The sequence below is a fragment of the Sphaerodactylus townsendi genome, linkage group LG11, assembly GCF_021028975.2.
Source record: "Sphaerodactylus townsendi isolate TG3544 linkage group LG11, MPM_Stown_v2.3, whole genome shotgun sequence".
In the NCBI taxonomy this organism is placed as follows: Eukaryota; Metazoa; Chordata; class Lepidosauria; order Squamata; family Sphaerodactylidae; genus Sphaerodactylus; species Sphaerodactylus townsendi.
The window spans coordinates 64,339,663-64,352,899 of record NC_059435.1 but is presented as its reverse complement, the minus strand read 5'-3'; the positions used below and the strand labels follow the sequence as shown (position 1 = coordinate 64,352,899).

General features: G+C 46.6%; 1 protein-coding gene across 3 annotated transcripts in view; it reads left to right on the top strand.

The window, feature by feature from the left end:
- The first annotated feature begins 384 nt into the window (after positions 1-384).
- LOC125441245 (phosphofructokinase, platelet) overlaps positions 385-13,237 on the top strand; it is a 54,523-nt gene continuing 41,670 nt past the window's right edge. Inside the window, exon 1 of one of the 3 annotated variants that reach the window (XM_048511701.1) lies at positions 385-790. In XM_048511701.1, coding sequence (XP_048367658.1) covers positions 709-790 — 82 coding nt within the window. In that variant the 5' untranslated portion in view covers positions 385-708. The remainder of the gene's footprint in view (positions 791-13,237) is intronic. The other 2 variants (XM_048511700.1, XM_048511699.1) reach the window with 2 other exon arrangements.

The following is a 13,237-nucleotide window of genomic DNA, read 5'->3' as shown; positions in this document are numbered from 1 at the left end:
CAGTGCCAAACAGCCTGTTGAGCCGCTTACCCTCTCTGCATGACCAAACTTGCCTTCGAAAAGCCATTGAGGTGAACACGTGTACCTAAACCCGCACCCACCAAACTCAGCAGGGTTCACCCCTGAGCCAACATGCACCGACTGTTGCTCTTGTCTGCAGCGGCCCCTCCGTTACTCTGCCTCCTCCAGTCCCTCCGTATCTGCCCTCCCACTTGGCCGACCTGCATCACATACTGCCCATTCGCATCCCTCCCGAGATCACAGTCCCATTCCGGCAGCTTTTTTCTCATTGGTTCCCTCGGCCTGCCTATCAAAGCGTTTGCTCGGGGAAGGGGCGGGGCCGGGGCTGCTTTGCATGGAGCTGTCACCGGGAAGGAGGGGAGAACGGCGCGGCAGTAGCGGCTGCAGGAGGGGCGCCGGTGGTTGGTTGGTTTGGGCGGCCAGGCTGGACAGCGCATCCTCCTCCCGGGTTCCCTTCGCCCCTCCCCTTCTTGAGACGTCCCCCCCCCCGCTTCTGATCTAGAGCAGAACCCAAGATTTCAGACGGCCGACACGTTTGCCTGAAAAGCCCCCCCCCCCCCAATAACCTTGCACTTCTCTGCAGCGCGAACCCCTCCACCTCCACCTGCACCTCCACCCAAGAAAGCGCCAGGCAGCCCTTCCGCGCCCAAGGACGACATTCGGGAGCACCGCATCCTCCGCTCCACCATGCCGGACAAGAAGTTCATCGAGAACCTGTCGGGGACCGGCAAAGCCATCGGGGTGCTCACTAGCGGCGGCGACGCGCAGGGTAAGTCAACCCGGCCGGGGCGAGGAGCGGGACCCCTGCACGACGGGGGTGGGGGCGAGAGGCCTCTAGGGGGCGCTGTGCGGAGGATGGAAGCCGGAGTCCATGTGGGGCGTGGGATGCTGTGAAAGCGGGGACTTGCGGCAGATGCGGATAGGGCTCTGGGTCGGCAACTGCGTGGAAAAGATGCTGGGGATACTGATTGGGAGTACTGAGGGATGCTCCCAAGGGGGCGAAGTTGGGGGTGAATTCGCGGCATTTCGATTCCCCTCCCTTCCCCGGAGGTCATGGCAGCATACATAGGATGGCTGGACCAGAAACAACCAATGGGAACCCCAAGCGCAGTCTGAAAGATGTTACTGTTTGGGAGCATGAGGGCTGGTAGGAGGAAGCTGGCTTTTTTATGGGGGTGGGGGGTGGAAGTTAGTAGTAGGCCGTGCGATATGGGTGGCATCTGTAAATAACTGTGAAAAGGGGAGGGGGACACTGCTGTGGGATTCTTTTCTCATCCAGTTGTCTGAGCTGCAGGCAGGCTGGCAAGCGTTCCCTCCTCCCTTCGCATTCCCAAACGTGTGACATTCTTGCAAGAGGACAGACGGCTCCCTGGGAACTCTGTTATCACGCTGAGCCCCTCTTTCTAGGCAAAACAGCAGGAGGAAGAGAGCCAGGGCATCCATTATGTGGATTGGCTGAAAGCATGTAACCGAGGGACTGGTCTGGTGGACGTGCCAGCCACCACTCCCGGGTTATAGATCCGCCTGTTGCCCTGATATCCAACTTCTTTCCCTTCACTTGAGGACATACTTTAAAAGGATCCTGCATGACAAAATGAGATGCTCCGGGCACCCACCAACCACTAAAGGTTGCAGAACATACATTACTTGCTCCAGAAAACTCCCGTGTGCTTAAAATAATCCAGTCTTGAGAGAAGATGGTCTGAACAAAACTGACACGTACAAAATCACAGTTTTGGCTTGGACTAATTAATCCCTCTTGGGCCTGCAAATTAGAACAACTTACATGCGCTCCTGCTCATTGGGCCGCCAGGGGAACAAAACGGATTTCAAAGTGTCCCACAAGTCAACAAGAATGATTGTGGCTTCTTAAAGATGCATCTGATGTCCCCATCAGTTTATGCCACAGTAAAAAGGAAAAAAGTTTATGCCACAGCACAATGGCCAGGCTGTCATTTTTAATTCATTTATACCCTGCTTTTCTCCCCTGGGAGGACTTGAAGCATCATTCTCCTCGGTTTTATCCTCACACCAACCCTGTGGAGAAGGTTAAGCTAGGAGGGGAGGGGGTGAGAGGGGTGGCATGCACCCCTCATACACCTCAACCCAAACTCGCCCAGCATGCTTCCATGGAACCAGTGGGAATTTGAACCTGGGTCTTCCAGACACTAGTCCGACACTCTTAACCACAACACCACACAGACAGTTACGTTCCTTTGTGGGTGCGGAAGGTTGGCTGTAACAGATTGACATTTATTTCTGAAGTCTTTGTGAGGATGGTTAAGTGATATCCAATGGATACTTTTAAGGAATAGATCAGGAACCAGGAAAAAGCATGCTTGGAATTCAGGCTTTCCTAACTGGAGTTGCCAGGTCTGGTGGCCAGGGGACAGGGTTTAGGACTGCCCGATGCAGGTTGGGGGTACTCCTGAAGGTTTGGGGATGGAGCCTGGAGAGACAGGGACCTCAGGCATAGAGTCCAGTTTTCAAAGCACCCATTTCCTCCAGAATTGATATCTGCAGTCTGGAGATGAGCTGCAAGTCTAGGCAGGGGATCCCAGATCACATCTTGGAGCCTGGCATCCCTAACCGCTATCCAAGGAGTTCTTGTAATGTCCAAGCCTTTCCTGGCCAGAATCACTGGGGTGTTGTGGGGTTTCCGGGCTGTATCTGAAGATGCCAGCCACAGATGCAGGCGAAACGTCAGGAGAAAATGCTACTGGAATATGGCCATACACTCTGGAAACCCCACAACACCCCAGTTCTGTGATGCGTTTGCCCCAACAGTTGCGACCAGGCCAGCAGGCTGGTTCTGGGATGCCAGACGAGTCAGCCCTTCCTGGACCGGCCGGGTACGCGCCTGGGTAACAGGGCCACGTGCGCCTAGGGCGCAAGGTTGCAAGTAGTACAAGAGCCGCCTTGGCTGTGCCCCTCTACAGTCGGGGGCCCTATTGCGAACCTTCCTCGTAGGCACCTGCGGAGGAAGGGGTTAAAGCAAGCGGCTTGGCTGCTGCTGGGGGGGGGGGGCAGGAGGTAAAAGGTCGTGTGAGGCCAAGTGGCTGCAGCGAGGTTGCTAAGGCTGCGCGCGAGGAAGAGTCGCACGTCGCCCGCCGCCCGCCCGCGCGGGCCCGGTGGGGGAATCTGGCGGGCATCGCTCTCCCTCGTGTTTCCCCCCTCCCACCCCGGCCATGCCAGCGACACAAGAGGGACGCTCCTTCACACGGAAGGACCGTCCAGCGAGGCTCCGCCTCCAGTGTGTACGTGATTCGCGGCAAGTTGCTGCGGATTGTGCCTCTGTGCGTCATTTCTGCTGGAAAGGAAACGAAAGCGGCGCGCGCGTCTTTTTCTTTCTGTAAACCGGGTCTGAAAAAAGAACGACCCCGGGATCTGGGCAGCAGGGATGCCCTGAGTCCAGGCTTAGAATCCCTTTATGTGAAACCACGCACGCGTTTGTGATTAGGGACGGGGGTGTCCCGGCAAGACTCGAACCTGGGTCTCCTAAGGTTGCAACGCTCCGCGCGTTTGCCAGCGAGGAACCTTCTGAGCAAACAAACATGCATGGGGATTGGAGCCTTGTTGCGAGGACGGTGTGTTGCTAGGACGCCTTAAGCCACGCAGTTGGAGACCGCTAGTAAGCCTGGAGGCATGCGGTTTCTCCAAACCCCAAAATGATCTTTTGCATTCGTCGTGCCAGCAAGAGAACGTGACGCTCAGCAGCCAGCATCTTCTCGGGGACCCCTTCTGTGCCAAGAGAGCTGGGGTCTGGAGGAGATGCAAAAATCACCTCCCCGAGTCCCCTTTATTTAAAAAAGAGAATAAAATGTGCCTCAGCCAGAGGGTGAATTCTGGCTCTCGTTCCTGCACGACTGGAGCTTATATAATCAAAACACAAGCTGCCCCTATGAGGAAGCTACAATCTTGCTATGTGCTTCGGCATCTCCATCTCTGCCTGAAATTAAGCCATCTTCTCAAGATTGGCTCATCTAAGCCTGCAATCCCAAATGCACTTACTAGGGAGTAAGTCCCGTTGAACTCCGTGGGAAAGTTTAAGGTTTCACTATTAACGGCCAAGACAACTGTAGCATGCAAGCAACCGAGAGAGAAGGGCGAGGTCCGGAAACTAGAACTGGGACTGCAGCCAAATCCCTTGTTCCGGCAGCGTTTTGTTTTCTTGCAGGAGAGGGAAAAAAAATAAAAGAGAACATCCAACCTAAAGGCATTGAATTTTTATCTGGAGGAAGATAAAAAGTGTCTCTCTCTGGGGAGAGGACAGGTGGGGGGGGGGGTCTAATTTTATTAACCTGCCTGGAGACAAAGTATAGAGGGGCATGTGTTGTGCTAGCATTCTGGGAACAGACATAAAAGGAAGTACCTCTGAGTCACGACCTTTCAAGGTCATTGATACATCATGCAGCAAGTGTGTACTGAGTAATATTTGTAATATTGAGGGATCATTCTAGGATGAATCAGGAAAAGGCTAGAAGCAGGAGCATGCTTTCGCATCACTATTTTTGATCTTCTGGTTTTCCTGCACCCTCCATATCAAAGTGCACGTGTTTTAGAGGAAATATATCTTGTTTTGGTTTGCAGGGCAATGTGAGCAGCTTTATGTCGGCAGGAGCATAGTTCACCAGGGACTGGAAGCAGAAGAGAGCTAGTGTGAAATGTTGCAACCAGTGTAGGCTTTTTTATTGAACTTTTAGAAGATTTTATAACCAACTAAAACGTCACTTGTGATAGCAGCCTGCTGCTCTCTGTGTCTCTACTCTGTCAGGTGGTTTACATTTTATTTATTATTTCACATTTTTATCCCGCCCTATCCCAAAGGGCTCAGGGTGGGTTGCAACAATTAAAACACAATAAAACAATACAGTATTAAACATTAAAATGCCTGCCACATTGTAAACAGTAGAATAAATAGGTATAAAAATGATGGCGACTAAAGAGTCCGACCGACTTACACACATACACACTCCGACTCACCCCCCCCCCTTTTTGGAATCTCAGAGGAGTTGTTTGTGGCGTTGGCTAGTTGGAAAAGTTGCACAATCAGTTTGAGGTTTTGATGTCACTGATTCACTAAATCAAAATCTCAGACTGGCTTATATGTCTATGTACCAATGCTCTTGTAGTTCTTACCTTTTTATAGTTTCCTGATTTCCTATAGTTTCTCTTCATGTATACACGTGTAGCCAGATGAGAATTGGAGTAAATCTGGAATAGGTGCATAAATGATTTTAAATTGCAGGGAATAAGGCTGAAATACACTTGTACTAGGGAGTAGCAATGCTATCTTAAAGCAGATCTGCTCAGAGTCTGACTCAGATCTAGTCATTGGAACTTACTCCCAGAAAAAATGTTCTTGGAGATTGCAAAATAAGATGAATTCAGTAGGACATTTCTAAAGAGATGTTCTTCGGTTGAAGCTGTAAGCATTTTCGAAGCAATCTGATTTTTGAGTGCAGGCATCATTGTTGGATATGCTTGGGAGAAAAAAAAACATCCTTGTGACGTCCAGAGAATAAAAGAAAAAAAAAAGACCTGCTGCAAAGGAATCCTAAAGTACATATCAAAGAAGGCCTTGCAATGAAGCATAGCTTAGTCCAGCTGTTTTATTTATTTATCTACTTTTTACCCAAATTTTCTCCCTAAAAGGAACTCACAGAAACTTACATCGTTCTGCTATCCTCCATTTTTCCTCACAACAATCCTGTGAGGTCACCCAGCTGACTTGCACAGCAGTGTGGCGATTTAAACCTGGGTCTCCCAGATTGTAGGGTGGTGACACCCGAATGACAGTACAATACTGGTTCTCTTTTGTGGGTTACTTGCAGGTACATCCCATTGAACAGCTGGTAAAATCTTACCACAAGCAGGCAGGCAGACTGGTTGGTGAGCAAAGGATTGGGGGGGGGGGATGGGGAATGGAATTCCACCAATGAGGGTCTCAGGTCCCTTGCATGATATATCTAATTCTGAAACAGTGTGGATGAAAAACTCTATGAAACTAAGGATAGAAAGAGGGGATGCCCCTTGTAAGTCTAGAGGAAGTTCCAGGTTTGAAAAACTGTTTAAAGTTACATGGGGAGTTGCCTCCCCCCCCCCCACCCCAAAGTCATCGATGCAGTATCTGCTTCTTTAAGAAAAGTGTACCCCTGAGACATCAAAAGACCTCACTGTGAAATCTAGGCTACCATTTTTTTAAACATTCCTAGCAACCCACAAGCAACATAACTGAGCATTCCAAGCCTCAGTTAGTGTGTTTTGAGGTGGGAGAAGATCCAAATGTATAAGAGAGGAGGAAGGGAAGGTAAAGCTGAAGGGAGGAAGAGTGAAAAAGGGAAAACTATAGAGGGGAAACAAACAAACAGGCAAGTAGGAATGAGGAGGATTGTATCTAGTTGATTGAGATGCATTCCTAACTCAATGTAATTGCTACAAGATATATGTATCCAGCCTACTATATGTTGCCACTGCTATATTGGGACATTCTTTGCTTGATCTTTGCTTTATGGCTTCACATACTGAGTAGATAACTAGGCTTACTCCTGACACATTTGGTCTCATGGGAAACAGGATGTTTCTGTTGTCCTGAGGGGCAGAGGGCCAGGTGGCTTTATGTTGGGATTAGGCACGTGCCAGTCACACAATCCAGTAATGAAGGAGTTAATTGTTGCATGTTAATTAGTTAGTGAGGTCAGAAGTCAGTGACCAGGTAATGGATACCTATTGGTTGGGTGGGCTACATGCAGGTCTGCATGTAGGCTTAAGATATATGTTCTTTGTTGCACTCTGCACGTGGTCAGTCGCCCAGTCGCCATGTAATAGTCTAAACAGTAAGCTGGCTGTTAGAGCTAGCTAGTTAGAAAGATTTTTTTTTATTTTTCCTCCAAGTTACCCTTTCCTGTTAGTAAGTAAACATTATTTCAGAAAAGCAACTGACTCTGCCTCATTATTTGCGCTATCTGTGTTTTACAAGTTAAGAAAAACAACAACACTTTATATCCAGAGGTGGGATCCAGCAGGTTCTCATCAGTTCCCGAGAGTGGGTTACTAATTATTTGTGTGTGCCGAGAGGGGGTTACTAATTGGGTTTGCTTTTCCATTAGGTCCAAAAATCATAAAGTCCTGTTGTTTCCTATGTGGCTGGTTAGCGAAGGTAGAAAATGGGATAATTCTCCCTGTTGGGCTGTTTTAAAAACATGTTTTAGAAATATGGTAAAGTTCCTTGTTTAAGGAAAGTATCCTTCTTTTGATTTCTAGAAACAAAAGTAAGAATTTGTCAGACAGTCAATTAGAGGAGAAGTAGTTGTTTCTGTTGGCAGTAGACGATAGGACTTGCTATAATGAGTTTAAATTATGGACAGAAAGATACCAGCTGGAAATTAGTAACTTTTTTTTACAGTAAGAGTTTTTTACAGTAACAGAGAAATTATTAATGCCCTGCCCCCGGAATGCCCGGCCACACCCCCATCGTGCCCCACCCAGCCCCATTGTGCGCTATGAATCCCACCACCATGGGAACCTGTTACTAAAGTTTTTGGATCCCACCACTGTTTATATCCATCTATTGCCAACCTTTGGGCACCTCAGCTCTGAAATAACTCTTTCTCACTTTTTTGGGGAAAATGGACGGGGAGATTAACATCCGAATAAAGAGGATAGCAAAAGTCAGGTTTGCCAGAACTGGCTTAGGCAAGCTGGGTGCTTCGATGCCAATCAATAAATGCTGCTGATCAACAATACAGAGTCCGTTTATTGCTTTAAGGTTCAAGACCTCTCAGAAACTGCCATAGGGAGAAACATAGAAACGAGGTAGGTGGGTAGCTGGGCTAGAAGGAACGGGGAGAGGCTGCAGGCACTACCATGGGGAAGCAAAGAGGAAAAGTGACTGTGGATTCCTCTCCTTGAATCTTCACAGGTCCTCTGCTTGTTTAAATCCATCGTTGACCTGCGAGGAGGTGAAAATGCTTCCCCATTGGTTTCGGAGTATTTCTCTTTTTAATTCTTCATTTGTATTCTAGTACAGTATGGAAAGAGTAATTTATGCAGTGTCTGTTTGCCCCTAAATCAGCTTGTAACCCAATAACACCCCCTCCCTCATTTTATAGCATCACAGTCATTGGTATTCTCCCTCACACCCACTCCTGTAGATCTGGTGACTCAGCTGCCAGGAAACTGATAGCTTGGGCTTGACTCACGGAGAATCACCAGCTTTTAGGGACTCCCTCATCCTTAAGAGGAGAGCCTTGAATGCCCTGCCCCATGACGGTTCGATGTTCCCATCCTCCTTCACCGCTTGGCTTTTATAAGTTGTTACACTATGAGGAATTATTACAGCCTCTGATGGCAGAGAATTCTTGGGGTAAAATAGGCTATTTTGGATATTTCAGGTGCTTTTCTTTTACGTGCTGCACAGAACAGTTTAGATGAATTCCTTCTGGGTCCTTGTGCCTCTTATGTAACTATCTTGCTACTGTGTTGTAATTTTGCAGTATTCAGCAGTGGATTTATTTATCGTGCTTCACTGCCACCTTTCCTGCTGGTTCTTTTTTAACTACTGACAAGCTTTTCTCTGCTGATCAGTTTCTGAAATTGGCTTCTTTTCTTACCACCCCCATCCTTCTCCCCTCCCCTTTGTGGTTAGTGTTTATTTCTGTGCTGCATGAAATATTATAGGTGAAGTCCTCCCCCTTTTGGAATGAATCAGTAACAGACATTTGAAAAGAAATATGCTAGCCCCAGAGGTGGGATCCAGCAGGTTCTCACAGGTTCCCGAGAGTAGGTTACTAATTATTTGTGTGTGCCGAGAGGGGGTTACTAATTGGTGATTTTGCCACGTGATTTTTGCCTTAGTTATGCCTCTCCTCTCAGCAGTAGTGCGCAGAACTTGAAGCAGTCTAGCAGGAGGTGCACCGGCGTGCGTGGCAGCCTGCGCCTGCATGCATTTGTTTCCCGTCCTTGCCACAGCCCCGGCCAGGAATGCCCCACCCCGGAATGCTGGCCACGCCCCCGTCGTGCCCCGCCCAGCCCCATTGGCGCTACACCACAGTTCGAATCCCACCACCATGGGAACCTGTTACTAAAATTTTTGGATCCCACCACTGGCTAGCTCACTCATTTTTGTGTGTGAAAGCATTGGTTTGTTACTTTATTAATACTTGACTGTGGTCCCAAAACCCTAATTATCCCAGGATAGCCCGATCTCATCAGATTTCAGAAGCTAAACAGGCTCAGCCTTGGCTAGTATTTGGATGGGAGTCCTCCAAGGAATACCATGGTTGTGATGTGAAGGCAAGCAATGGCAGGCCCCTATTGAATATCTCTTGCCTTGAAAACCCTACAGCTTCGCCATAAGTCATGACGCCATAAGACTTGACGGCGCTTTCCACCGAGATCATGCTACCTTTTCTGAATGCAACAACCCATTAATGTATTCAAGCGGAAGCTCACATTTTGACCTTGTGTGTGTGTGTGTGTGTAAGATAGAGGCTGTGGTCGCTGTGGTGAGAACAGGCAGTGTCACATGGTGGCCAGTTTTTTATTGAATGTCACATTGTGGGCCAAAATAACTAAACGCAGTGATGTGCCAGAATTTGTCAGCTATACAATTTAACATTTACAGTAACATTTAACATTAACAGTATTATGCTTTTTTAAATGTCACAAATTCTGTATTCTGTATTCCTTGCAACAAATATATTGCACAGGAGATGTGAGTGAGAAAAGACTCAATAAACTTACGATAAGCAAGATCTGAACAAAGAAGTTTTAGCTTCCCTGCTCTGTGCTTTGTGTTGACATTCTCGCCATTTGTCTGAACAAGCAGCGTTTGCCTTCTGAGCCCAGCACTCTTACATTTTGCTTGCTTTTAATATTATTTGTAGCTCAAATTTTGGCAGAAGTCAGAAGTATTGACTTAATAACTGGACACAGTATTTAATCTTGAGGTATACTATTGTCCCAAGAGGTAATGAGGATGAAATGGAGAAGTGTTAAGTAAAGGAAATAGAGAAGTCATGCACACATTTGAGGGCGGCATTTTATTCTGGCAGTGTGCAAACATTAGCAAAGTTAGCGACAAGGATCTCTATTTACAAACAAATGGAATTGTAATTTTACCACATCAAAAATGCAACTGATTGATAATAGATGAAAGCACATAAGCAGTTTCATTCACCAAACACTATCAATCTGAAGATCTTTTAGTAATGAAACAAGGAACCCATCCAAAGGGTCTGTGTGAAAGGGCTTGAGAGAGTGGCACGGCCTTGCAGCAGTGTGTTTACCCTCGCTAGGGGACTTCCCCAGAGAGAGGAGGCAGACATGCCGGTGACCACCTTCCCCTCAGCCCTGCTGTGGCAAAACCTGAAAGACTGGGACACGACAGGGCTGTGTTGGCATTTCAGAATGGACGTCGGGGGGGGGGGGGGGGGATTTCCGCAGGCAGAGCCAACATTAGTTGGCTTCTTCCCAGGGCTTTGGACTGGGAGCGTGGTGCCCCAGTCCTAGGACTTATGTCAACCTCTGGGGTGACTTAAGTTCTCTAAGCCCCACGGGGCTTTCCGAGGGGGGAGATTGGAGCGTTGTCTCCAGAAAGCCCTTTTGGAGGTGATGGTGAAGTATCACCACATTGGTATGGTGTCCCACCGCCTGTAGCTTTGGAAAGGGCTGTAAAAGCTTAATTTTTACCAGTGCATAAAAATACAAATCAGTCTTTTATTATCTACTATGGGCTGCACTTAGGGTTGTCAACTCTGGGTTGGAAAATACTGGGAAATTTGGGGGTGGAACCTAAGAAAGGTAGGATTTGGAGAGGGACCTTCCAAAAGTGCTCATTTTCTCCATTTTCTCTACCATTTGGAGATCAGTTGTAATCCTCAGAGATCATCAGCTACTACCTGGAGGTTGTCAGCTGTAGCTACGCTTAGAACCTAAGTATTTGTGACCAAAAAAGGGCTTTGGAAGATGAAAGGCCATGTAGTTCGCTACTCTGTAGGTATTCCTAAACTAGGGAAAGCCTAAGGTGACAATCCTATTTGTGGCCTATATGTTCTCTCTACTTCTGAATTGTTGTCAAGTATAGACAAGTGTTGTCAAGTATAGAGGAACAAAACGAAGCTGTACTATGTAAGAAAGATATCAGTTTACTGCGCTGCTTTTGTGTAGGTGTGAGTAAAATACCTTGCCGATGAAAATTAGCTCTCATAATTTCTCTCTGTAACCTTGTGGTTTTGTGCATCAGGGCTTCCGCAACGTTATTGGTTGAGAAAATTCATTTTCCCAAACTGGTGATATAATTACATTTTTGTAGATATAATCTGTATTTCCATTACAGCATAGAAGAACCAGCAATAATGAAAGAAGATATTGCTTAGCATGGCTTTCATTTGCCCCCCGGGCTGCAGCGGTGATATTATTCTGGTGTCTGTGGATTATTACAGCCTGGGCAGAATTTTTTCAGATATATGTGGCAACTGGAAGTGGTAACAAAAGTCCTAAGATAAATTCTTTGAGAAACTGTAAGCTATTGAGAGGTGCTGCGGGCTGACACTAAATTCTGTGACTGCGCTGAGCACATGAAGCCAATGGAAACTGTTTATACACTTTTAAAATACAAAAATAAAATAAGGGTTTTTGAACTAGGCAGATCAACAGCACCAATAACTCTGTGTAACATGCCTGATTCCTGTTATCCTTCCACCTTTTTTTTTGAGGTTGAAGTGAATACCTCCAATGGCAATGTCATGCGTGCAGAGATGTATATGATCCACATCTCAGTAGCTCTTGTTGCAATAGCTGAATGGACCCCATTACCCCTCCCTGATGTATAAAGGGTGTACATTTCTGAACACCTGATACTGGGAGTAAATGACAGGAGAAAGTCATTCCTGTTAACGCCATGTTTGTAAGCTTCCTGGGGCATTTAGTTTGCTGCTCCTGAAAATTCAATGAGTTTGATGAACCTTTGGTTTGACAAGTTATTTAAGGCAGCCCTAACTATGGCCTCTTCCGCACCTGCAGAATGATGCACTTTCAATCCACTTTCAGTTCACTTTGCAACTGGATTTTACTGTGTGGAATAGCAAAATCCACTTGCAAACAGTTGTGAAAGTGGATTGGAAGTGCATTATTCTTCATGTGCGGAAGGGGTCTATGCTTTGGATAGGATAACCTGAATACTACGTGAGGCTTCATGCTGAAGCCTAGCTGAACTGGTACCCTCTGGTCCACATATTTGTTGATCTCTGATCCTGGGATCGACTGCAGCATTGAAAGAAATGCAATCTACAAATGGGCAGAACTGCGGTTCCCGCTTCCTGCTTCTATATTCGGTGGCTGCATCCTGCTATGGAGAACACTGAGGCTGGGCTGAGAACAAAACTAACAAAATAGCAACTAACAAAATTGCTCAAACTCAATAGGGAAAAATAGTTACCTTTTATTAGAAGGACTGTTGGAGATGGCCTCAGAAACCCTTAGGTTAGCGTGCCATCAACAGGAGCAGAGATCCTAAGCAGTGGCTGATGTTCACTAGTACAGCGGAGTTGCAGAAAGAGGGAAATGTAACCTCATTAACTCAGTGATTTCCTTTTCCAGTATGATTAGGAAGGAAGCTTATTACAGAAGAGAGAGTATATTTCTTATTATAGAAGAGATAAGTGCAGTACAATTAGGACACTACTCTGCAGGTGGATTTTGGATTCACTTTAGAGAGATCCAAGTTAATCAGCTTTAACCATAACTTACAAGCTTATTGTCGCTGCAGGAAACTTTAAAGAGTGGGTGAGAATGGTATTCCCTGATATTTTCAATGGCATGTAAAGTGGCTTCGGATTAAAGTAGAGTTCCATTCAATCGATAAATGTGAATACTGTTATTGAAGACACTTGAGACGTGGTATAATGGGTCATGTTTCATGTAAAATGAAGACAAACCATTCTTTTGGTTCTGGTATGATCCAGTTATTGATGGAAATCAGACAGTTTAAGCATCTGAAACTGGAGTAACATTTGACTTTTAGAATGAGAAGGAAATAACACATGGTTTTGTAGAACAGGTTTATTTAATCCTTTGGGTGAAATCTGGGAACATCAGGTGAGATTTTGCTGATAGAGCGCTGGGCTGGGTTTTGCTGAAAAGGATTAATATTTCCTTGGGTTCTTAGGGTCCAGTACTTCCTGCCTGTTTTCTTCTGTAACTACACAATTTCTAT